This window comes from Osmia bicornis, chromosome 6 (assembly GCF_907164935.1).
Source record: "Osmia bicornis bicornis chromosome 6, iOsmBic2.1, whole genome shotgun sequence".
Lineage (NCBI taxonomy): Eukaryota > Metazoa > Arthropoda > Insecta > Hymenoptera > Megachilidae > Osmia > Osmia bicornis.
In genome coordinates this window covers 9,056,092-9,082,318 of record NC_060221.1, presented here as the reverse complement: position 1 = coordinate 9,082,318, position 26,227 = coordinate 9,056,092, and the positions used below count along the sequence as shown (strand labels likewise).

Genomic DNA, 26,227 nt, shown 5'->3' with positions numbered 1-26,227 from the left:
TATATCTCGAGAACGGTTTATTTGCCAGTTCTGAAAATGGTCTCATTCGATTTCTCGTCCCTCAATTACTATAAATCCGAAGTTTGGTTGTCCTGGGGTGATGAGGCCTTTCGGAAGTATACCCGATTCTGAATAACATTTTCCTTTGCGAAAATGTTGTTTGAAGCTTCGTTTCTGAATTATTAAGGAAAAACACTAGCCAATCAGAGCACGCGCATAGCGCGCATGCTCAGGGACGATAGCGTCGGCTACGAAGAATGAGCTTGGCCCAGGCCCCGAACGAACACTTTCGGCACGCTGCTGGTATTACAGGAGTCGGGACTGCCGTCCGTGAACCCGCGCGCTATGCGCGCTCTAATTGGCCAGTATTTTTCCCTAGGGAGCGTCGTTGGACTTTCCGCTCGGGCCCCGCCGGTCCTCGAGGACTGGCCACAGACTTTAGGTTCAACCGCTGGCCTAAACGAACGGCAAGCAAAACAGGCCGGGCGCTTAACGTGTTAATGATTCAAAAACGAAGCTTCAAACAACATTTTCGAAAAGGAAAATGTTGTTCAAAATCATCCCAGCTACCACCCCTTCAAAGGACTAACACTCTTTCTGGGGCACCCTGTATAGTCCGTCCAACGAAACGAGTCAATAAATGTAAACAAAACAGCTGCGTGGTGTTCGCACGATGGATGTCAGCGGCTCTTACCATTGGCTGGCGAGTGCCGAGTTCAGGGCCAACTTTCGGCGGTCTTTTGCCGTGGTCCCTTACTTGGAAAGCCAGGAGGGAACTTATAGCGTTAGGGTGCGCAAAAAATATTTGTCATGATTTTGGGAAATGACTTTACACCTATTATTACCCATACCGTATTTGAGATTGAAAATCTTGAGAAGGGAGCTATAGCAAACGGTAAGGTCAATGTAAGGTCAATTCTCGCGCCACTGTGTTTAGTGGGTCAAAATCTCAACGAATGGCCGAAAAAAAATTTTCCCTTTTTATTCCGATCTGACCGGAAATAGTCGAAAAAGGGTTAGCTCTAGAGCGAATCTCGCTCTAGTTCACTTTAGCTTGTTATTGTTCCAAAATAAGTAGCTTTTTATTTTTTAATATGCAGGGATCGATATACCGTAAGCCGATCCTGCTTCGCGTTACACTGAGAATTTGTATACATTTACTGACTCGTCTCGTTGGACTGACTACAAATAATCGTATAATTTATTGGTACAATTTTCTGGTAAAAATCTAAAAAATGTGATAAATAATAAATTGAAGGATCTTCAATTGGATGTTTGTACGGGCAAATTTACGCGCCATCGGACGGTATTGATCGGACCTAATGGACACGAGACGAGATATGTAGTAGCCGTGGTGGAAAACGTGTTGCCCGCCCCACGGCGACACTCGTTCAAGCTTTCCGTGCTTCGGGACACGGACGGTGAGGAACTTGCTGAACTTTGAAAATCAATGCCAATGTTCAGCTGGCGCGTTATAGCTGGGCCAACCAGCAGAGTAAGAGAGGAAAATAGCGGGAAAAGAGAAGAAAGGGAGAAAGGGAGACAGGAAGAAAGCGGGAAAAGTAGCATATTGATCTGTCTCCTTGCAGACTCGGCTCGTATGCCCGCCACGCTTCACTGTCTGCCTGCCTGTGCGCAAAACCGTGCCTTTAAAGCCGATACACTACAACTCATGGTGGTTAGACGATGTCGCGTGATCGGACAGTCAGGGCATTTATACATATGTACGTCGCTGAATAGCTAACACCGAGTGTAAAAGAAACCATACTGTTTTCTTATTTCTTACGACGTTGTCGAGAGTCAGGAGCTATAAAGCCGCTGCTACGGAGGCAAATTGTCGAGCAAACCAGGACTAGCTGTGTAATCTTCTATGAATATCAATAACACGTGTGTGACCGGCAACGTGAAATAAAATTCAGCCAAAGTTTCATCAGTGAAACATTTGCTGTTGTTTTTCTCGAAACTTCATTTTTATCATTTTTAATTCGGATTTTCCCTCATTTAAACTTTCATCAATTTACACCGCTTTTAATTCAAATGCACTTCATTGTCTTCATTTTCACTTTTCTTTTATATTCTCTTCCTTCCTTCCTTCCTTCCTGCTACTCGGTAAGATAAATCAGAAAAGAATGATAGAAAGTATTTATTGCAATCGCAATGAATATAGCGAAATTTTTTAACAAGAAACTTTATTTATCTATGTAACAACCGACGTAACACTTTTTTTATTTTCCCTGAAATTTCACGATAAGCAAATAACTAAATAATCTTGGCACGTTTCTTCCAAGGAAATTACTTACGATTAGTTAAGAATGTTTCTGATTGCCGGTAAGAAATAGTGTATCAACCAAGGATTACAATGAAAAATACTTATTTGTTAAAAGTCACGTGGAAAGTAAATTCGACGATTTCATCAAATCCAGGCTTATCCAATTAGAAATAGATCCATATCTTTTATTTGGAATCTAGTTACTGTTATGATAAAAAAAAGCAAGGAAAAAAAATGTAAAATACTACACTAGCGGAATTAATTCTGGACACTTAAATTTTTACTTAAATTTCGCATTTATTCAAATTATTTAATATAATAATCATTTATATTTTATATTCTAATCATTGTTTTCTAATTTTAGGGCGTCGCTTAGATAAAAAAATCAGTAAAAAGACCATTTTAATATACAATAAAAATTGCTACGTTTCGTGTTGCCAGGCGCAAAAACAAAAATAACAACAGAGTTTAGATTTTTTTAAATTAAAATTTTAAAACATTTACAAACCGAATCATGTGAAAATAATAACTATAAACATTATAGATTACAATAAAAATATTACGGTATCAATTTAGCACAGCTGAATATACATTTTCTGCAGAAATATGAAATAAAGAATATTTTTATTCAAAGTGTCTAGAATTAATTTCACCAGCGTAAATTGCGAATGTTAGGTGAACCACCTTTATCGAAAAGCATCTCTGTACCGATCCATCGGCTTTAAAGAACGCAGTCGCGAATTACGTAGCATTCACGTACTGTTATTGATCAGCAAGTCTGGAAACATTAAAGTGAGCAGTTCCTTCGGGGTGCATCTACGTCACCTTTTACGAATCTCTTTAATTGTTCAAAAAAATAAATGTTTTCTTTTCTCTTATACTTCATTTGTATCTCATTTTGAAATTTTCGTTGTACATATTTCGAAATACAGGCACGCGACTTTTGTATTGGATGATTATAATCTTCCTTAGCGGAGAAATGATTAAAATAAGAAATTGAACCATAACGAGTTCCCCTTTATTTTCTCTGTTATACTTATTTAACGATAAGTTTCTTTTAATCTTTGTGAAAAATATTTGTTCTACATTTTGTATAGCTGTTTCGCGAAATTGTTCATATTTTCCTATAGTCTATCGTTGGTGCAACCAATCGATCCGCGCTACATTCCAATAGCAGCAAACTAAAGAGCGAAAAACGATGAGAATTTACAAGTCGATAACTCCATCTTTATTTATTTATTTATTTATTTGTTACTTAAATCAGAATTATTTTTCATGTATCGAATGTTGAAAGTATCACCGGTCACTGACAGCCCTGATTTAACATACTCGCACAATTTTTTGTTACAGGAAGAAGCCTAATGTATTAGAGTACTTGGATCTATACGAGAATCCATTGCTGACATCTTATTCAAGAATGCATTCGCAATCAACCAGTGATTATAATTGCAATTATAATTCTGATTGTTATTGTAAAATTCGTATTCCAATCGCACGACAAAGAATGGAAACTCGTTCGTCTGAAAATAGACGCGCCGCACCTTCGTGTAAAAATTTTAATAGTAAAACGGAAATAATCAGAAGCGCGAACAAAGTTCCAACGATCCCAGCGAAGCCGATCGAGGACGACGACGATGACGACGACGACAACGATGACGACGTCGATGGTAACGAAGAAGAAGAGGTAGAATTATTTTCTATGAACAAAATAAAAGACCCGAGAAAGATATTATAATAATAATAATAATAATAATAATTGTGTTAATGATCATGATAATGATAATAATAATGATGATAATAATGATGATGATGATGATGATAATAATAATAATAATAATAATAATAATAATAATAATTGATGATAATAATGATGATGATATTGATGATAATGATAATGATAATAATAATGGTAATGATAATGATGATAATGATAATGATGATAATAATAATGATAATAATAATAACGATAATAATAATAATTGATGATAATAATGATGATGATAATGATGATGATATTGATGATGATATTGATGATGATAATGATGATGATAATGATGATGATAATGATGATGATAATGATGATGATAATGATGATGATGATAATGACGATAATAATAATAATAATAACGATAATGATGATAATGACGATAATAATAATAATAATAATAACGATAATGATAATAATTGATGATAATAATGATGATGATAATGATAATGATGATAATGACGATAATAATAATAATAATAACGATAATAATAATAATTGATGATAATAATGATGATCATAATGATAATGATAATGATAATGATGATGATGATGATGTTGATGATGGTAATAATGATGAAAATAATAATCATAATGATAATGATGATAATAATAATGATGATAATAATGATAATAATAATGATGATAATAATGATAATAATAGTGATAATAATAATATTAATAATAATGATAATATTGATCTTAGGTTTAATTCATTTTCAGCTGGATAGTAAACGATCTAGCATAACATTGCCGATTTCCCCGGTATTAAGTCCGGAAACGAGCACAGCTCTTCAACAAATGGAAAGATTGATCAAAGATGCAAGGATTCAGATTAAAGAAATAAGCACGATCGGCGATAATATTGGTCGCGTTCGAAATTGTATTAACGCGTAAGTTACTTTTTTTTCTCATGATAAATTATTGAAAGAAAATTTCAAGCAAGACTAATAATATTTCGAGATTTCCTCGGATAACAATGGAACCCAACTTTTCTTCCAGATGGCCGGATGAAACACCTTTAGACGATGAAAACGATCAATTGCTGTACATCCGTGAACGCGTGGCATATAAATTTCAAGAAGCAAACGGCTGGATCGATAGAAAATTGAAAAGCGAAGAATTTGTTGAGAAGAAAATGAAAGGAAAAGGTATCGATTTCTCTAACCCGAAATATCAGAGTTCCGAGGAAAGATATCGAGAATTTATGCAGCAAAGAAAATTACAAGCTGAGAAGGTCGGATTTTCAGTAGCAGTCGTGAACAACGAACAAACGAAAAATTGCAATGAAACTGCTGAACCTGTTAATTTTAATCTTAATCTCGATCTTGATCGGCGTGAATTAATGAAAAATACGAAAATCGACACGTGTTCCGTTCAAATTGGACCGTCGATAAACATCAAAGCGGATTTAATAGCTCGAAATTTACTCAGTATTCACATATCACCGGACGCTTCGTTTGCCCAAGAAACCGCGAACGTTCGAACCTACGAAATTAATCATGATTTTTCCCCCAAACAGCCATCTTCCGTTCGTAAAGAGAAGCTCGTTAAGATACCAAACGAGAATCAAACGAATTACGAGACCAAAGCGAAGGAGTTCAATGAAATTGAAAATAAAAACTCTTCCGCTTCCACTTGTGTTTCGAAAAAAGTAAATATCCAAGGATCCAGTTCGATGGTAGAAAGCGAGAAAAATTTAGAGAATAACAGTGTTAACGCCGAAAACGAAAAATCACTATTTATCCAGGATACATTTTTAGATACGAATAATTTATCAAACAACCCTCCCTCTCTCGGTCGACCCGATCAACCCCCCGTAGAAAATTCTATCGAAAATCAGGAAAAAGAAAAATCAATTAAAGTGGAATTCAAATCGTTCGATTATTCTTCAGTTTCGATAAAGGAAACGAATGACCAGTGTACAGTGCGTTGCGTTAACTCTGTCGCGGCGGGTGACTCTAACCCATGTTCACGTCGGAGAGCCGATTGGCTAGGGATACGCGAAGGAGGGACCGCAGCCAATCAGCTGCCGGCGCGTGCATGTGTTAGTGTCACGCGCCGCGACAGAATCAACGCAACTCACTGTACTCCATTATCCGTGAACGAGATCGAAACGAGACGTTTGACGAATAAAAGAAGACACGAGGAAATTTGTGGAAAACAGAAATCTAAAAAGGACGAACGTTACAAACGCATCGATCAACATTTCTCCGACCTTCTGAGCAAATACTGCGCTGAACAAAGAAAAAACAATCATTTTACCAGACAAGATTCTTCCGAACATTCGGATCTAATTGTCTCTCCTTTCTACGAACCATCTATAGATCAATTTGATAATCTTTTAACCGCCTATGATCAAATAATCGACAATGTTGTTCTATCCACGAAAACGATCGACAAATTTCTCTCTCGAGCTGAATTGAAAAACGAATTTCCGAACAGTAAAAGTAAAACTGGTACATCGAAAACTAACCTCCTTCGTCAGTCGCGAAAAAAGGAACAACCGATCGTTTCTAAATACCGATCAAGAAAATCCTCCGTCAAGAAAAATATTAATAAAGATGTAAGGATAGGATATAATAATTCGAGAAAATCGTTTATCCTTTCTCCAACAGAAACATTGAACGAGTCTGGTCGAAACGAAGAAAGCACAGAGTCGAGCAAAGATGGCGGGAAAATAATGAGAGTTAACGATCTGGAAGAAGGTTGTTCTTTTAAAAAATTTCCAACCGAAATATTACCTTCGTTTCAAGTTGAAAATAACGATGGTTCAAGTTTCGATACTTGTTCTTCTTCGAGCAGAAATTTGGGAAATCTTGTTAACAAGGAAACGATATTTCAAGCATCGAAACAGGTTGAAAATTTTCGAACCGAAGAAATCGAAGAAGTGAAAGAAATAGTAGGGAAGAATCGTTCTGATTGCGCTACGTTGTATAATGTTACATGTTCGAATAGTTTAAAAGAAATTCTACCGGACACCGAGAACATGGAACGCTCGATCGTCCGAGTTGTTCGAGAAGAGACTCGGTTTATCGAAGAAAAAGTTAAAAACGTTTTCAACCTCGACGAAATAGTACCACTGTTAGCGAAAGGTTTATTAGAGAATTTACGAAATAACATTTCGAATTTTCAACCGATCATTGTTCCAAATCCCTTACCGAACGATGCAGCTTTTATGAATGTTCCAATTTTCGAAAAGGAAGAAAATCTCCGTCTAACGGAAAACGTAACGATGCCAATCGTCGTCGAACAAACGAATGAAATTCATTCAAAGTCCTTAGAAAAAGAGACTTCTGGCATAGAAAAACATTGCGAAATTCTATCGAACGATACGAAAGAAATTGAAAAGACTGATGCACCGATGGAAAATCTTTTTGATGAAGAAAATTTATGCGAAGCTCTTTCGAAAGATTCCACCAGAAATACGAATGAAAACGCATCGTTTTTAGGTGATACAATTCCCGAATTACCGCAACAACATTCTGTAAATCCCAATTCGGTTGAAAATCTAAGAAAAGAGCAGATTTCGTCGTCTGATTCTTTACACGATTGCGCGTCTCTTCAAAGTTCGAAAAACCTTTTGGGAACGTCTTCGGACGTCGTACAATCGTCAGGAAAAATTGTAAATGAAATGAAACAAATTTCAGAAATAAATAACGAGGTTGCTAATGAAGAAATAAACAGGAATAATTCGTCTTTTCTTTGCGGGGCGTTTGAAAAAGATAAAATTTTATCTGAACTCTACCAAGATACGGATCAAAGATTTATCTCTTCCACGTTTAACACAAATTATTCGAATCTGCTAAATCAAAATTTTAGGTATGTAGCAGCTGTTTATATTATACAGGGTGTCCCGTAACTCCTGTAACTCCCAGAAATGAGGGGTGATTCTGAACATTTTCCTTTACCAAAATATCGTTTGAAGCTTCGTTTTTGAGTTATTAACGGAAAAACACTGGCCAATCAGAGCGCGTCTTTAGCAAAAGAGCGTTGGCTTTCGGCCGCGCTCGGTCGTAATCGTGAACAAACGCAATGGCACAAACGCATTCATTATTCATGAATAACGAATAATTCCAAGACGATTGTCGACATTTTTTTTTTTAATCTATAATTTTTTATGCGGAGAATCTAGAAATACAAGTCTTAACTTTAGGAATCCAATGATTAAAAAGTTATAAGCGTGTAAAGTTTGATATTTTTAGCGCATACGTTACTGTGACGCCATATTGGCTTCTTGTCCAATGAACGGTGTCGCTAACTGCAGGTAGCAGGTGCTGACCACTTTAGCGGGTTTAGTGAAATCGTAAATTTGATACTGTCCGAGTTAGTTAGGTTTATATTTATCTTAAAGAGAGAGGGTACAGCCCATGCATTTGCTTATTGCTTCTACTGCATCAATTTTATGAGTAATTTAAATACAGCTAGCGATGGAACCCATACCCAACAAAATTTGGTGTCCCCTAAAGTAAAGTTTAACCTAAATATTAATCTAACTAACTCGGACAGTATCAAAACGGTTTGACTAAACCCGCTAAAGTGGTCGGCACCCACATGCGTCTGCCCGCAGCTAGCGACACCGTTCATTGGACCAGAAGCCAATATGGCGTCACAGTAACGTAGCAAATGCACTAAAAGTGTCAAACTTTACATGCTCGTAACTTTTTAACCATTGGATTCCTAACGTTAAGACTTGCATTTCTAGATTCTCCGCATCAAAAACTATAGATTAAAAAAAGAAAAAGGTCCAAAATTTTGGGTCCGGTAAAGTAAAGTTTAACCTCCAGCGCGGCTGAAAGTCAACGCTTTCGTGGTTCTACGCGCGCTCTGATTGGCCAGTCTTTTTCGTTAATAACTCAAAAACGAAGCTTCAAACGACATTTTGGTAAAGGAAAATGTTGTTCAGAATCACCCCCGTTTTCGGGAGTTACAGGTTGTAACCGCAACTTTCTATGTTGTGTATTTACAAATGCTAAATTTACGTATACATATTAATATGTATATTCTTTATATTTTTTTTTTTCAGATTGTCCAGTAGTGAATCTGCAATTGAATCTAAAGTAAGGAATCATCTTCATCGTTTAACAATCAAATTACATTATTATTGTTATTACACGTTACACTAGTATAATAATCTTATCGAGATAATGTGGGAAATTTATTTGCATTAACGATACTTTTTATTATTTCAGGTTGAAACATCGTCGACTGGTTCTCATTCCGAAGGAGAGATACATATGCCAAGTTCCGCTTCCTATTCCATTGGAGAAGTCAGGATGTTGACGAAAAATCGATCAGACGAAGAAAATTCTACCGACGATGATATCACGATTTTTCTTACGGAACAAATGCTCTCTTCGTGGAATGAATCTTCGAAGGTGAACACGCGTGTTACTTTACTTATTTGCATGTTAAATTAGCAATCGTATTGAACAGAGTATCAACAAAATATCGACGACGCTATCTTGTCACGCGGTTACACTATCATTCCATTTTGTTTCTTTATTTTAGGCATTGGTACAAAGCATGGGAGAAATATAAAGTTGCTGATTTGATTGAAAACGCGTAACAAGTAATCGATGTGAATTCTATGGCAAATGGTAGGTAAATATTTTCAATCAACATGCAACGATGCTGATATTTTTATTTTGTAATATTTATTCCTGCGTTCAAATAAATAACAACGATATTGAAACATTGTAAATATATGTACACGTTACTGGTATCATTATTTATCTAAATATATCGTCAAGTATCATTTGAAAGAGGCATAAATAATAAAGTTATATATAGTGAGAACTCGTCTTTGTTAAATATCGGTAACCTGTAATCAGTTATTGCACATGCAAACAAAAACAAAAAAAAATGAAACTCGTATGTGCGCATTAATTTTTACTTCAGAAAAGTGGAAATGTTTTATGATTTAACCGTGAAATACCATATAAAAATAAAATAAACGCAATGATAGTGTGAAAAGTGCTTTTTTTTTTAAACGATACAAGCATAACCTTAGATTTTGGTAAAAATATGAAATTAGTTGACACAAGAATCTCACAAATATCGTGCTAATAAAGTGTATTTTACTTTAAGGAGATTATTCAAATAATGTATTGTAAACGTTTTAATGGATAAACATTATTTTTATTGTAAAAAAACAATAAACGGAAAAAAGATGTGCGACAAGTATATAATTGGTTATTCTATATCTGAAAAAAAGCGACAAAAATTTAATTGGAACGATTTTTATAGTGTTTGTGAATCCGAAGGGTTCTTATTAAAAATGGTAAATAGCTTAAACATTTTATTCAATTGTTATTAGATAATTATATCGTATACCAATTTTATGTTTATCAATATGAATATCAATATTAACAAGGTTATATGCGTATGCAGTTTTTATCTAATCTACCAACTGTTTTTATATTTCACCAAACTAATTCATTTCAGATTGACATAAACTCCGATCTTGAACCTCAGGGACCATTTCATGTTTTTATATACAAGCTGACCGACAAACTAGCCAATGCTGAAAATGGTGATCAAAATGTACGATGAAATCCTTTATATTTTCTTATAATTAGAGTTGTTGTAACAATTAATTTGCCAAATTTTAGGCCAAAGCAATTATTTCAAAAATTCAGCGATATTTCTGTCAGCATCCTAAAATAGTACTTATCGACCCATTGGACAATGTTAAAATTTTAATAAACCGTTATAAATCGTATGAAATCCTGCAAGAACATGTACAGTTTAATGGTACAGCAAAAATTCATAATATTTTATACAATTCTATCAATTACTAGAAAAACAAGTATAACTAATGCCTAATTCTAATCATTTCTTTCGTCGTTTAGATGTATTTACTCCAAGGTTTGTAGAAATTAAAAGTAAAAGTAACGTTGAAAATATATCGCTGTTGAAAATGGCAGATATTAAGTTTCCATTTCTTTGCAAACCGCTTATTGCTCAGGGTTCCAGCGATGCTCATAAGGTATGTTGTTCCACCTAGAAAATCAGTCTCTTCGGAGCTCTACAGTTAATATGCCTTTTCAGATGATGGTGATTTTCAATGAACAGGGTTTGAACGATTGTCAGCCACCTTGCGTGGCTCAAGAGTTTATCAACCATAATGCGATTGTTTACAAAATATATATAGTTGGTGAACATTTTCATGTAGTTGAAAGACCCAGTTTTAAAAATTTTTACCAACAAGACTGTTCCGCATTAAACACAATATTTTTTAACTCTCACGATATATCAAAGAGTGGTTCTAGATCTAAATGGTCCATTCTGGCGGAAGAAGACATTCCATTAACGGTAAAACCAAAATACGAAACATTGGACAAGATTGTCAAGAAAGTAACAGAACTGTTTGGACTTCTTTTGGTTGGTGTCGATGTTGTTATTGAAAATCATACTGGAAAATATGCAATAATTGATGTTAATGTGTTCCCCGGTTATGATAGCTATCCTAATTTTTTTGAACAGTTAATAAGCTGTATCAAAAAATTGTTGGTCAAACAAACAGAATCGGAAGAAAATACGAAAAGTTATACGCTAAAAAAATGTTTGAACGATGATCTAGATTCTGGTTTCGAAAGTGATGAGAGAAAAAGAAATATTCTGCAAAGACAAATAACTAATATGAATAACAAACAAAGTAAACGGATGAATTCTATATCAAACTGATATTCCAGTTAATTATATTGTAACAAGTACAAAAGGGAATAATTTAAAAAAGAAGAAAAAAGGAAAGGAAGAAACGATAGACTTTTTTTATAATGACGTCGTTTATATTTACTTCTAAAACCACCTTAAATTGTTGTAGCAGATCTGCGTTCTACAATTAGATGTATTCATTTCTCTTTTATATTTTCAGTTCATTTTTTTCTACTTACATACCTGTAATAAATAGAACCGTCTTTCTTTTGTTTTTTGTACTATCTGCACTGAATATTTTTTTTATTTTTTTTTTGTTTTTTTAAATAATAAATTAGCCCACTGTGGTACGAAACGCATGACTGCCAAAGAATATTTTCTACTTTTTACTTGTATACTGTATTTGCAGTGGTTGAACAAAACACTTCTGCGATTAATGTATGTAATGTATGTTTATAAATTTACATTTTTCTTGTCAAGTATAAAAATGTACATCAAAATTAATATAAACATATTTAAATACGCAATAAAAAAGTTATTAATTATAGTATAATTTCCTACTTTAATAAGCCTTATGTTATAATAAACTTTAATCGTATTTTTTAGTTGCACACGGTTTTGTCTAACCAAAGATCGAAAATAAAATAACATTCACAACTTTCAATTATTTTAAAATAAATTTATTTAATTCGTGTAAAAGTCAAATACTAATTTATTTACAAGAACACATACATTCAGTCGTTCTTACAATTAAAAAGTAATCTTTCAACTATTCGATTCCGAGTGAGAAGTATTGTTTTGATTAATTTCATTTTTGCCACTCATTTCTTTCTGTTTCATCCAAGCCTTAGCGGATGCCAAAAATTTCAGATTTGGCCTTTGAGATTCATCTTCTGGGAAAACGAAATCAAACACTTCTTCCCAACCATCGTCGCTCTAAAATTACAAATTGTAAGTATGGACAAAACGAAAAGTTTATGTTTAAAAAAAATACATAGATGAATTAAGAATTTCATTTACCCCGTCTTCTCCTACAATACGTCTCCTGCGTTTAATTCTTCGAGGCATTTTCTCAATAATTTTAGCTCGAGTTTCGTCATCTCCTTTTTCATTTTCAAAGTCTCTCCATGCCTCTAGAAGCAATGCTCTGCTTTCTTTGTCACCGCTTGATCTAAGCGCATCATTGCCGCGTTCAAAGATTCTTCTTGCTAAAACAACATTGTCAACGCCATCCTCTGATGCTGTATTTGCCAATTCAAATTTGGCATACGCAATCCAAACCTAAAAATTTTATATTCTTGCTGTAGTTGAAAAAAAAGAAAAGAAAAGCAAACAGTTTAAAATTAACTACTTAACTACTTTTAACTTACTTTAACATGAAGCGTACGTTCTAATAATCTCTCAAATAACTGTCTCGCATTTTCGGTTTCGTCTTGCGATATTTCAAAATCAATATATGATTTCCATAAAAGTTCGGGCATGTCTAATCTACACATTTAAGTAATAATGTTACATAGAACTATGAGATGAAATATGAATATACATTATTCATAGACAACTATCATACCTTGGTTGAGATATAGCTAATTCGTAAATAGCTCGTGCACGTTCTACATCGCCTAAAAGTGTTTCTAATTCTGCAAACTGATCAGAACAAATTTAATAAGCAATTTGTAATTATTCAATTACATATAATTATTAAAAAGATCTTTTAGTTACGCACTTTCATCCATGTAGTACAATTTTCTGGACCAAATTCAAGAAATTTTTCATACAAGATTCTACATCTATCAAATTCTCTTAACTGTATTTCTAAATCGATATATCCACGGTATAATTTATCTCGAGGACAAATACCTAATGCCATTCCCTACAATAACGCAAATTAAAATTATTTATTTCAAAACTGTAATTGTAATTGCAATTCTGAATACGTACCAATGTTTTTCTAGCCGCTGTTAAATTCTTTTGCCTTATTTCAAAATACGCATAGAGTAACCAAATCTTCGAGAAAGTAAAATGTTTGTGCGGGATCAGTTCTAAGCATGCCCTGCAAAAATTATAAATATCATTTAGATCGTTCTAATATAATAAAATAAAAATATATTAATTACCTGTAAACTTGTCGACAACGTTCTATATCTTGGGTATCAAGTTCTTCGAAAAGGGCATAATTTATCCAAAGATAAATATATCTCCTCCAAAATTGTTTCTCCTGTGAACATGTGATATATTTATATTAGCTACAGTTATACATCGAATGTACAAGACATATTATACGTAGATTCGTATCTCACTTTAGTTGGTGGTACATTAGCTATTGCGCGTTCGTAAGTTTCTCTAATTATATCTACATTTCCTTCTGATTCTACCAATCTTAAATAGTCAAACCAAGCGTCATAATTAGAAGGATTTTCTTTCACTTCTTGTTCGTATTGATATTTTCTTTTGCTCACAATTACATCTTCGATACCTATAAATAATAACGTAATGATATTACGTGTATAACTAATTACCAACTGTTCATTTTTTACTAATATCTAATACCTGAACGATCTCCGTATTTTTTCTCATGTATGGTATATGCTTTATAAATTTCTTGTGTTTTCTCTTTTGGGATATGATCTAATGCATATTTGTAAATTACTCTGGCTCGATCATGCTGCGTAAAAGAAAAAAAAGAAAACAAATCTCGTATAAAAAACCAGACATAATGTATTATATATATATTTACTTCTCTTTGTCCTTCTTCAAACTTTGCAAATGCAATAAATAATTTTTCATCCAAGTGTTCGTCACCGTAAAAATTAATAGCGCGTTCATAAACGTTACGAGCTCCATTTATAAAACCATGGGATTCTTCGAACCGTGCATACTTAATCCAATGTTTAACGTCAGGATGAACTATCACAAATCGTTCATAAATTTGTCTTGCTCTTTGTATTTCTTTATATCTTAATTCAAATTTAATATAGGTCTGCCAAGCTTGTTCATCCGGTTCCCATTCCATCCATCTTTCAAAAACCTGACGGGCCCCTAGATAAATCATCGATAGGCTTTTATTATAATATTTTCAATTAAAACGAAAACAAAAATATTACCAGCAATGTTTTCCAACATTTCCTCCATATAAGTATATTTGTACCAGAACTGATTTGCTCTAGGTAATATAGTAACAGCTCGATCCCATAAATTTCTGGCATGATTTACTTGACGGTTACGCATTTCCATTTCAGTATATTTAAGCCATAATGTAATATTTCTATGATCAACATCTAATGCACGTTCGTATATGGACCTAGAAATCATGAATTCTTTATATCTTAAACATATGAAAGAAGGCATGGCTTCTTTTTACTCTGTATTTCATATAACTGCAAACATAATGATAAAAGTAATTACAGAAATCGTACCGTGCTCTCTGTATTTGTTTCTGACTTTCTTCCCACTGAGCATATTTAATCCAATTTGAAATGACCATACGATTTTTACGAATATTATCTTCAAAAGCTTTACGCTTTCTGTGTTGATAATCAGCCAGCTCATGTGGATCAGAGATTTTTTGTTTTGGAGGCTAAAAAATATTAATACATATATGTATTACATTAAATTTTTCCATTAAAGATTTCAAATAACTTTGTAATTAATATTAACGCAAAAATGCATAGATGTAATACATACTGGTGGTAAAATTTCCAAATCTCTTTCTTTAGCTTCCCGCAAAAGCTGTTCTGCTGTTATTTGTATTTCTGCGGGAGCTTTATTCTTGACCTGCAAAGGAAATTACAGGTTACAAACAATTAATTTATCTTCCACAAGTATAAAATGTATAAATTTACCTTTGCAACTTTTGGCATTTTCTGTGATTTTTCCATGGTGAATGAGTGGATGTTAACTTCTCAAATGCACAATACAACGTGATAATAAAATAAATAATTCAAATGAATTATGTTTCCAATACTTTTTGTATAATTATTAAACAAATATAAAAGAGTTCATGTATCCTCTTACAATTTGAACATTTCTGTAAATAAATATTTTCAATGATTATCTAAAAATAAAAAGTCATAGGATTATTGAGTAGCATTATTTTACACCGTATGTAAATATTTGTTATCCGTTAGAATAAATTTGTATACATAGTAAACACATGAAATAGAAGAAAGGTTATAACATAACCAACTTATTTGCTATGAATAATTAATATATATGTATGTGTGTATGTATATAAGTATGTATGCAATACATATATTTCACAGCAATTTCGGTGGTGATTTTATGTTGCATTTATTAGTAACTAGCTTCTCACACATATGTACAGTTTTGTCATTGCTATTTAAAGTAAAGTTTGATTTATAATTTCAGCATCTAACTTTAATTACATGCCAAATTAAAATAGTCTAATCTTAATTTGTTCGCTAAATTATGAAAGATTTAGATTATACAACCTGTTATATTCTTTCTAGTTTTTTTCATGTAATTCGATTGCTCATGCTGCGAAATTCTTTATCCGCGCGAACTTCTTACTTTTTTGAACATACTGCGCACGATGCTGAAAAAGTGTAACACATTAACGTGTTGTTCTCTTTCCACACGCGAACAGATTTATATAAAGTGAAAGAAAGGTTCAGTATTCATCGAATAGATTAACAATTAATAATAGATCGTTATAACAGAATGTTTATCGATTAATTGAAGTTAATTCTGACAGAAAGGATAGAGGCGCGTGACTGGCTTTGATGGTGACGTTTTAATACATTCGTGACGTTTACATGACAAATGTTTAGTTGCAAAGTGAAATTGCTGAAATAGCAGTATTCGTGTGACATAAGAAAAAGATAATTCGAGGTGCATTTAAAATTAAACATCTGATAAAATACGATAAGAAAAAGAAGATAGGCAACATTATATGTACGAGAATTTTCTTTCACGTGGTGACTATACGTTAAAAACAGAAACAAATTGAAGATGAACGTGTCGAGGGAAGAGAAAGATAGAAATAGTATGTAAGAAGGAGAGGTTAATTCGTGGACAGAAAAGAGGCAGAGAAAGAAAACACGACACAGTGGAAAAGAGAGGGCAGTCAGTGCCGAAGCTTTATCTTTATTATGCGCCGCTGAGTGAATTGTCAAGTGAAATCAGAAATGGCTGCCAACGAGCAACAACGTAAGGTGAGTAGGGAGAAATACAGTGTATTTTTCTCAATTGGCTAATGGCTTTTTAATACGTTCTGCCAAACGATAAACGCATGATATTATCAAGATAACAATTTTTCATTTGAAACGATCGAACGCATAAGTTTTTCCCGATAATTTTTAGTCAAAAGACAGAATTTATACGTATCTTCAGACTAGTCATACCAAATGGTACAACGTCTTGATTTTAGTTGAATGTTGATAAATATTTGACAGTAAGAGAGACTTGAGAATATATCGTGCAAGATTGTACTTTCGTTTTACGTGGACAGGATTATTTCAAAGATACCTTCTACTTCATTCAAATATTTGCCAGATCATCGATGCATAGAAAAACGTATAGAGCCCTGTATGCAGTATTTACATTTGCACAAGCAGCTGTCAGCAGATGATCGGAAAGGTGTCATGAAATTTTACAAAAATATATACGATCCTTTCATTTTTTTTCTTGACGTTCGATTCGTACGATATCTATTGAAATATTGTTTCTCTTACAACATGAAAAGCTTTTAGGAATTTATCAGTGGATACCTAGTGCGATCGAGGCAATCAACGTATAATAGCATTAACGAAAGTTACGACGTATGACAAGCGACATGGTCTAACAATTTTAATAATAGCACCTTCATTATTTTCTTCTTAATTTTCTTTCATTAATCATTCGCCCTTAAGACGAATATAAAAATTAATATAAAACCGCTACGTTGACTGAAAATATTCTGGACTTTGCGCGTTCGAAATAATTAGACAGAATATGAAAATTAACATATGCCTGTTATAAGTATATGACGGTGGATATCTGTTTTCTTTTCCTTTTTTTTTTCTTCAGCAAAATCAACTACCACCACTATTACCAATTTTCATTGGTATATATTTATTGTTGTCAATGTGATTAAGAGATATTTCGGGAATGTAGCAAATGTCTCATTCTTTTGGCATTGAATTCTACCAATCCAAGCATTTTGTAGATCGTTCTTCTGGTAGTACGTACCATAAATAGACGCGATTTTTCTCGAATTTATTATGGAACGATATATATGTTTTTATTTTTCTCTTGGAAAAGTCGTTTCTTTGTGGAAGTCATGTGGCAATTAAATAGCATTTTTTTCTGTTCTTTTTTTTTTCTTGTTTGATTTTATAGATGATGCTGCAATTTACATTTGATTTCATAACATTGCACGAAATATAAATTAATACATCCGCATACTGTATTTCTCAATAAAATTTACTTATTGGAAAGATAAAAAATATTGAAAAGATAAGGAAAGATTCTTTCCGGCCGAAATTATTATAGTATAATTTTTCTTTTATTTCCGCTTATGAACAGGTACGTATCGAATCCTATGTGCACGATTTCTGTCATGATTGCGTATCGATCCACCTTTTTACATTTTATAATTATTTCTATATTTCATTAACTATAAAGGTGAATACAGCACTATTGAAAACATAAAAAAAAACAAAGGTATTTCTTTAAACGTATGCTCATCATAATAATTAATAGAGATTTATTCAAGAAACGACTACTCATTGTTTTTATAAAACTAATATATTTCTCATATAACGATAAAGTATCTGAATGTCTTCCAATATATCTATGTTTAAAGAAATGAAATTTGTATGTAGATATTATTGTTTTAAAACTATTTTATAAGATGTACATTCAAATATATTTTTTAAATTGTAGTCGATAGAAGTAATAGGTTTTAATAGTTACTATTACACGCAGACAAGTATATATGACCTTAGAAACTGTCAGAGTATGTGATTTTATGGCTTCGAAAGTGCTATAGCGCAGCTAGTGATATTGTTGTGATTTAAAGATGTTAAAAATATGTTTACTTAGTAACTTCTTTTTCTCGTTTTCCCCCTGTTCTTCTTACAATTAATATTTAATGCCTTGCAATTTTTGTAATAGCTAATGAATATAATTTTTAATTATAAATATTAAGTATCTTTCGCTTATTTTTGTTTTTAGAGATAAAAACAAGAAAAGGTTTCTATTTTCTATTTTGTTGAGATTTTAATAAGTTTCATATTTGTAATCATAGAAATTTTTATTAATATTCAGGAACCACGCGAGTTAAAAGAACCAGCCCACCATGCAAGAAGGCCGATGAATGCATTTTTAATTTTTTGTAAACGACACCGTGGTTCAGTGCGATCTGGTTTCCCACATTTGGAAAATCGTGCCGTCACAAGGGTTCTTGGCGAATGGTGGGCCACCCTTCATCCAGACCAAAAGCGTTCATATAAAAATCTTGCACAGGAGGTAAATTGTTTACATAGTAAGAAATTTAAATATTACACTAATAATACAAGTTAATAGACTTTTAATGCGGTACATTGCGAATCATAAATGGGTTGGTATGTGTTTAATTTAAGAATATAATTATATTTTAATTATCTTTCAGTACAAAGATGCATTCTTAAATGCGAATCCTGATTTTAAATGGTATAAATTACCAGCACCTCCTTTACGTACCTTGAATACTAGGCCTACAAACAAGAAAGCAGAGACAAGTTCTAGCGAACAATCTATAGAAAACGATGAATCTGAAAACAAGTCTTCCGATTATTCAGAACTTGATAAGCGAGATGGACAATCAATTCAGCCTGGTAAATTAGCCGATGAATCCCAAATTGGTGGCCTCAGTTCTCTGTTTACACCTCAAAAAACACAAGTGACAGACGAGCAAACGACTGTTGACGGTTCTGTGATCGAAAATGATAACCAAGTTCCAAAAACCCCTAAGAAAAATTTTTCGGATACAGTTTCCTCACCTGATCATAAAAGAGAGTGTAAAGCCGATCTATTTGATGCAAAGAAAAGGAAAAAACTCGAATCAAATAATAACGATCATCAATATGTAAGAAACTGATTTTCTAACCCACTTAAATCTTTTAATCTTTAATCATTATTAAAATTCTTTGAATCGATGCCTTACTAATACTGTTAATAATAACATATTTTAGAATGCAGAAGAGGAGAAAATGGAAGTAAATAATTTTTTATCTACAAATATACCTTCGGAGGAGAGTAATTGTAGAAGTGAACGAACGTGTAAGGGTTTACGTTATCAAAAGTTCCTTGCCGAACAAATGAAAAATATCGGCGCTTCGGGACAACAATCTAAGCGAAGAAGACAAACCGGAAATCGTAGGTAAATAGTAACAAACATTTAACGAAACTCCTCAACTCGATGTAAAAAAAATATGAATTTATTTATCATTAAGCGATTAAATGATGTATACATATTTACAAATAATTTCATATCAGTGCTGATGGACAAACGAATGAAAGAAGAAATTCGATTTCATCGAATGTCAGTGAAAAAACAGATTCTTTGAGTAGCGAAGGTGGAAACAGTATCCGTAGCGAATTAGAACATCTTGTAGAAAGGTAACTTTATATTTTATATAAAATTAAAATATTTGATATTTTTTGCGGTATTGTGGATGTAATAGAAGTATATTGTAAATTCTATAAAGTGCTGAGGGGAACATAGAAGCTTCAAAGCCTGAAGAAACGGAAACAGAAGGTGCAGAGGAGGAATTAGATTATGGACCATGGACTGCACGAAAAAGATTTCGAGCTGAGTATGTTTCATTTTATATTTCTTCGTAACATTTATGTTAAGTAATTTTTCATGAAAATATATATATATGTATATATTATTTTTATGTATTATTTTCTTGTATAGGGATTTTAATTTAGAAAAGAAAATTGAAGCATTACCATCTTTAAGTTTAGAAGAATTTCAGGAAAAGAAGAAACAACAACGAAAAAAGAAAAAACTTGCCCAAAAGATAACATCAGCTGTAAATAAAAGATATCAGAATAGTTACGCTAAGAATGGACAAGCGAATTCTGAAGATTCTGAAAAAGCACTTCTCGTAGGAAGTCAGAAACGGAAAGCACGGAAACAAAGTATCACGCGTAATGCTGCGGCTATGAGTGAATCGAAACAAGCTGCAGGTGGAGAATCTAACAAACGTAAGTATAGAAAATTAAAATGATTCCATCCAAGTTTTTTTTTTTTTATATAGGTATTTTATTTGTTAGTACGTCATATATAAACAATGTAAGAATTTTTTTAGCAAATTCTACAAACTGGAACGTAATTTAAGTTGAAGAGCAATACAAATTATAGTTCATTTTTACTTGCATTTTTTTTTATATTTTGCTAAAATATTTTTAAAAAACGTTTTCTCTCTTTCTCTCTTTGTATTATAAAACGAAATCATATATCGCTATAAACGTAAATTTACGTTCCTCTCTATGAATTGTTGTTCACGTCGTATTTGAAATGTAACATTTTTAGTAATTAAGTAGTAATTTGACGATCATTAAATCAGTACATTGTATTTATATTTTGTTTTGTGTATTGTAATTTTTAATATATACCTCTAAACAAACGTAATTATTTCTATAATATTAATAGCGTGGTGTGCATCGCCGGACTTAGAAGCACTGGCTTGTCTCGCAGCAGTTGCCGCCAACAGAACAAAACTTACCAAAAATAATGTATAAGAGATATATTTTTCGATATTTAGCAGTCGTTCGCGGCATAAATTTCTACTGAGTAAACCAAAATCCTTATTCATTTATTTCTTAATGCAATTTCTTATTAGCCGAATTATTAAAGTAATTGCTTTACTGTTAGAAGAAAAAAAAAAAGAAAAAAGAAAGAAAAATAACGTTTCAAATTAATGAAAAACGTACTATGTTATTATTGTTAATATCTTCGTCGTTAATCGCTGTTAATATGAACATTAATACAGTAATTGCTATAATTATTTTGTCACTCAACATTGTAAAGATATTTCTTTTATGTTGCATAAATGTCCTACAATTGTGATTAGTGGAAGATAGTTTTTTTAATAGCTTGTTAACAATTATTCTTGTTATTATTACATTATTGAAAATGAAATGAATATTCGAATTTCTAATTTATGTTACGTGTAATTATTGAAATACTGCGTTGAGCATTTTATATTTGTTACTATATGCCTGCAGTGCAAATGATAGTCATTTTATCAAACTGAAAAGAAAAATGCCCGTATATTATGGATAACAATAATATTCGTTGGGAAATTTGTGCAACTTCCGACAAAGAAAGGACGTATTATAGTCATAATAGGACCTGACTAGATAAATATTCAATGAAGGAAAGAAAAGGTGCATGCAATAAGAGAGCGATAGAGAATGTGAAAGCAAGAAATTTTCATCTTGCAAACTAATTTTTCTAATGTAAAATGTGTTACAAACGCGATCAAGAATAATGATAACAAAGCCATGAATTTTAACAAAAGCCGATGAGCAGGGCATTTTTATCATATCTTATGTGTAGTAACGATAACACGTAATAATTGCAAAGTCACTTGTTACTATTTTTGTTATTATCATCGGCATACGTTTTATCTATATTTCATTATGTTCTGTAAACATTTTATGTACATAGAAATAGGTGCAGTATTATGAAAGATATCCTTCATGATCTGAATATCAAAAAAGGATATAATCAAAATATACATGTATAAATATATATATATATATACATACGCAATGAAAGACCACTGTTTATATGTTATACGTGCGTACATGTAAATATACGTAACAGCACGTCACGTATGCAAAATGGAAAAAATGTAAATTTTATTGTTAGCAGCGAATGATTCTGGTATAAAGAAGCGTATGTATACGTGTATGTATGTAATTTGATAAGACTACGTATATATATATATGAATGTATATTTATAATATTTATATCAATTAATTATTATTTTAGCGTTAAGACCATGAAAAATGCGATTCTGTGCTCTGTTTGATGAGAAAGTAAGGGACTTGTCTGTGATTTTGGCTGAAGGAGTTTTTAATGTTTTATATTTTTCTATTGATTTTTTTTTTCTTTCTTTTTCTTTCTCACTTTGTTAATTTCGTCGAAGTCTAACTCCAGACACTGTTAGTGAAATGATAGGAACAATTAATGTTAGTAAACTCCTCTGTAATATGGAAATGAGTATACTGATGATTATATTTCAAATGTGCCTTGAAGAGATGATATGAACATAGATATTAAACAATGACCAATAATATATTTTCGATTCATTTCGTAATTCGAACTGTTTTTGGCGTTTACATTTATACCTTCCACATTGTCTAACTGTGGTTACGGTACATGATTGATAAATCAGGCTTTTATGGCCAACGTCCGAATATTTGGATTTATAAAAGAAAAAGTCAAGGGAAAGTGTTTCGAATTGTACTGCACAAACATCTATGTACCTAGCTTTAAAAAATATAATTTACACGAATATGTATATATATATATATATATCTATATTATATCTATACTTGTAACATATTGTATACCGTTTATATGAATAATAAAGATATAATATTTTGACGTAATTTCAAAGTTTTATAAGATGCTTAGGTAGATAACAAAAGTATCAAAAATAATTCAGAATAATTTATTACTATTTGAATTTGTTAATTTTTTTATATGTACATAACAGTAAAATATTCGAAGATAAAATTATAAAGTGTTAAACAAATAGGATAGTAAATTATATGGTTTATATTATCATTTAATTTATATACGTTGCGTAAATATCCACAGGTTTAATACCAAGGTGGTTGAACTATCGAATCGTGATTTTATTTCCTCTTTCTCTTTCTTAATTTATTATTTTATTTCAATGAATTATTCTTTTCTTATTGATTTTACACATATGTGAATTATATCTCATAATTTATTTAAAATATTATAGTTTGCTTAAATTCTCATTTTGTTAAACTTTTCTGAGATTATAATAGTAATTATGTTTTCTGTTCTCGGTTATGTTATGTTAATTGTCTGTTTTCGAGATTCTAGGGTGATTTAGTAATCGGTATCGTTCTCTAAACATATTTGTCGGAAGATAGTTTTTAGAAAACGATACCGAATCTGAACGCTACGATTTCGGTAACATAAAGTAGTAACATAAATTTTGTCGAACAAACATGCTTAGACAAGCGGGATACATTCATCAAACTCTTTATTGTTCTTTGATCCTTTTTTTCGAAAGGATCCCTCGATCCTTCAGCCCTGATTTAATTCCTAATATCACCGTCCGGAATCGTAGAATGCGCCACAAAATGAGTAACAAAAATAAGGGTCAAAGCAATCTACTGTTATCGTCAACACGTGTTAGATTGTTGCAGTGCGAAGGTGTTTTACATTTTTATACTAAGATGGAGCTGATGGTGTTCGTTTGTAGGGACTTTTGTTCGTGAGGTGAAAGGAAATAGTAACTCAACTGCAACACAAGTTTCACTTTACACAAATGCCTCTTTATTGCACAGCGATTATTTATTTCACGACTACTTTCTTTTGCGAGTATGTACATACATACATACCTTTTTGAAATTGAGGCGACGCTTTTTTTTTAGCGCGTCTTTTTTAGTATCTAGGCTTACCAACTATTTTACATCTTAACCTAGTAACTAAAACTAACTAGCCTAACTTAACCTAGTTACTCCGAGAGAGCGCTTCAGGGGCATGCATCGCTGATCGCCACACGTTCTTGAGGCACAAATTCAAGACCGCACGAGTACATACATACAAAAAAGACGTCCAGCCTTTATATAGATTGTAATCATTGTCGAGCGTTTATGTGTATGTAATATATGTATTGTTGTTGCGTAGCGTAGTATTATGGCTGTAGGTGACAGCTACGTCAAATTACATGATTTGTTTGTTTGTGAAATCGGAGCAAATCGAAGCTTAATTTAACAGCTCGTTTATATCCTATATCGAAGCATTTTGAAAGCAGTTAATAATATTTCAGGATGGGCGTAATTTTCTTAGAACATATCGGAGGTACTCGTTTGTTCTCTTGTGCTTCTTGTGACACCAATCTTACAAACAGAGGTCAGCTGATAAGCACGCGTTTTACAGGCGCTACAGGACGTGCTTTTCTCTTTAACAAAGTCGTCAACTTAAATTACAGGTATTCGCGTTTTTTCTTTGCTCTTTAAAATAAATTAATATCAATTGATACATGATACGTTTACAATTTTGTATCGTTTCATTTCAAAAACCATTGCCGTTTTAAACAAAAACGATTATGTGTATAAGATGGATTGTTATTATTTTTATGTAAACACCAAAGAGAACGGGGGAAAAAAAGATTACAGTAAAATAACATTTAAAGTGCCATATAAAAGGGAAAGAAAGTTAATGATTTTTTAAAAAATTCTTTACAAAAATATAACATAGCAGTGCTCAGATTTTGATAGATTTTATTCTATCTAAGTAAATAGACAAACATTGACATTATCGGAAACATCTGGAAATTAAAGTTGGTTTAAAATAAAATGTCTTATCAATTTTGGACTAAAGTATATCTATCATTTTGTCATTAATTTGAATGAAGTCAATTTTTATATTATTCTCAGGCATATAATTTGTCTCTTTATGTGCATTTAGTTTTTTTTCTTTTTTTTTTCAACATGATTTAGCACACAGGATACCATTCATGAATGTACAGAATCTCAGAGAACTTGTACTAATGGAATAATCTTATGTAATTTTTATTTATGCATAATTTAATTCATCTACAATGATATACAGCGAGGTACAGGATAGAGTGATGTTGACGGGTCGTCACATGGTCCGAGATGTCAGCTGCAAAAACTGTGATGCTAAACTTGGGTGGGTGTATGAATTTGCAACAGACGACAATCAACGATATAAGGAAGGTCGTGTCATCCTGGAACGTGCTTTAGTCACAGAGAGCGATGGAATGGGCGATAATATTTAATTACCTCACTACAAGTAACACATCTTAGGATAAGAATATATTAGTCAACATAAATCCATTGTTCCATTTCTCCATTGTTAATTTTGTGAATTATTCACTGAGCGTACGACAATTTATATTTAATATTGATTATTTTTGTAAACATTAAACATACTTTATCTCGTGGTATTGTATATATCTTTGATGATCTGCCACTTCTTTATTTAACTTTTCATTTGAACATGTATATCGTATTAAGCCTAAATTGAAATAAAGATTTAGACCGTATTATGTTAGTAGTTTTAATGTTGCGATGTTATTTTTATATTAAAATTCATTATACATATAAAAACAATTAATATCGCATAAGTAGAATAAATTGTAATAAATAAATGTATAAATTAAATTAAGGAATCTTAATGGATTTGAATTAGTCCTTTTACGATATTATAATTAAACGTTTCTTTATTTGTTCTTTTAGAAAGTGTAATTACATACTAATAACAAATATGTGAAAATTCTGTTGTAAATATGTGAATATGTAGAAAA

The 26,227-nt window shown here is 32.2% G+C and overlaps 5 protein-coding genes across 11 annotated transcripts in view; 4 read left to right on the top strand and 1 right to left on the bottom strand.

Moving 5' to 3' along the window:
* LOC114880035 overlaps window positions 1-10,220 on the top strand; it is a 47,919-nt gene extending 37,699 nt beyond the window's left edge. For 2 of the 5 annotated variants that reach the window (XM_029195604.2, XM_029195603.2), the window contains exons 4-10: window positions 3,620-3,953; window positions 4,758-4,927; window positions 5,037-7,856; window positions 9,061-9,094; window positions 9,227-9,412; window positions 9,546-9,634; window positions 10,125-10,220. In XM_029195604.2, the coding sequence (XP_029051437.2) occupies window positions 3,620-3,953; window positions 4,758-4,927; window positions 5,037-7,856; window positions 9,061-9,094; window positions 9,227-9,412; window positions 9,546-9,575 (3,574 nt within the window). In that variant the 3' untranslated portion in view covers window positions 9,576-9,634; window positions 10,125-10,220. Of the gene's footprint in view, window positions 1-1,355; window positions 1,888-3,619; window positions 3,954-4,757; window positions 4,928-5,036; window positions 7,857-9,060; window positions 9,095-9,226; window positions 9,413-9,545; window positions 9,635-10,124 lie in introns of those variants that run through there. The other 3 variants (XM_029195605.2, XM_029195607.2, XM_029195606.2) reach the window with 3 other exon arrangements.
* Window positions 9,641-12,066, top strand: LOC114880042 (inositol-tetrakisphosphate 1-kinase-like). Its single transcript, XM_029195624.2, is given in 6 exon segments — window positions 9,641-10,317; window positions 10,482-10,580; window positions 10,649-10,790; window positions 10,889-11,025; window positions 11,088-11,639; window positions 11,642-12,066. Coding segments are annotated over 6 exon segments (1,125 nt in total). The 5' UTR covers window positions 9,641-10,158; the 3' UTR covers window positions 11,678-12,066.
* Window positions 12,067-12,357: 291 nt separating this feature from the next.
* Window positions 12,358-15,879, bottom strand: LOC114880028 (protein crooked neck). Its single transcript, XM_046286122.1, has 15 exons — window positions 15,791-15,879; window positions 15,533-15,717; window positions 15,375-15,464; window positions 15,107-15,267; window positions 14,795-14,991; window positions 14,428-14,729; window positions 14,241-14,355; window positions 13,991-14,166; window positions 13,808-13,908; window positions 13,632-13,743; window positions 13,417-13,563; window positions 13,261-13,337; window positions 13,064-13,181; window positions 12,714-12,974; window positions 12,358-12,629 (listed from the first exon to the last, which is right to left on the bottom strand). Exons 2-15 carry the CDS (start codon window positions 15,566-15,568, stop codon window positions 12,459-12,461), a joined length of 2,064 nt encoding a protein of 687 aa, XP_046142078.1. The 5' UTR covers window positions 15,569-15,717; window positions 15,791-15,879; the 3' UTR covers window positions 12,358-12,458.
* A 362-nt stretch (window positions 15,880-16,241) lies between these two features.
* LOC114880029 lies at window positions 16,242-23,008 on the top strand. 2 transcript variants are annotated; one of them, XM_029195593.2, is made up of 9 exons: window positions 16,242-16,864; window positions 18,030-18,215; window positions 18,960-19,160; window positions 19,303-19,758; window positions 19,865-20,052; window positions 20,169-20,291; window positions 20,381-20,488; window positions 20,593-20,885; window positions 21,334-23,008. In XM_029195593.2, the coding sequence occupies exons 3-9, from the start codon at window positions 19,005-19,007 to the stop codon at window positions 21,420-21,422; spliced, it is 1,413 nt and encodes a 470-aa protein (XP_029051426.1). In that variant the 5' UTR covers window positions 16,242-16,864; window positions 18,030-18,215; window positions 18,960-19,004; the 3' UTR covers window positions 21,423-23,008. The 2 variants fall into 2 exon arrangements, with proteins under 2 accessions (XP_029051426.1, XP_046142079.1); XM_046286123.1 differs by lacking the exon at window positions 18,030-18,215 and having other exon boundaries at window positions 16,244-16,864.
* Window positions 23,009-24,440: 1,432 nt separating this feature from the next.
* Window positions 24,441-25,966, top strand: LOC114880024 (protein yippee-like 5). Of its 2 annotated transcripts, XM_029195578.2 has the most exons (3): window positions 24,441-24,552; window positions 24,725-24,886; window positions 25,510-25,966. In XM_029195578.2, the coding sequence occupies exons 2-3, from the start codon at window positions 24,726-24,728 to the stop codon at window positions 25,697-25,699; spliced, it is 351 nt and encodes a 116-aa protein (XP_029051411.1). In that variant the 5' UTR covers window positions 24,441-24,552; window position 24,725; the 3' UTR covers window positions 25,700-25,966. The 2 variants fall into 2 exon arrangements, with proteins under 2 accessions (XP_029051411.1, XP_029051410.1); XM_029195577.1 differs by lacking the exon at window positions 24,441-24,552 and having other exon boundaries at window positions 24,561-24,886.
* Window positions 25,967-26,227: the final 261 nt, after the last annotated feature.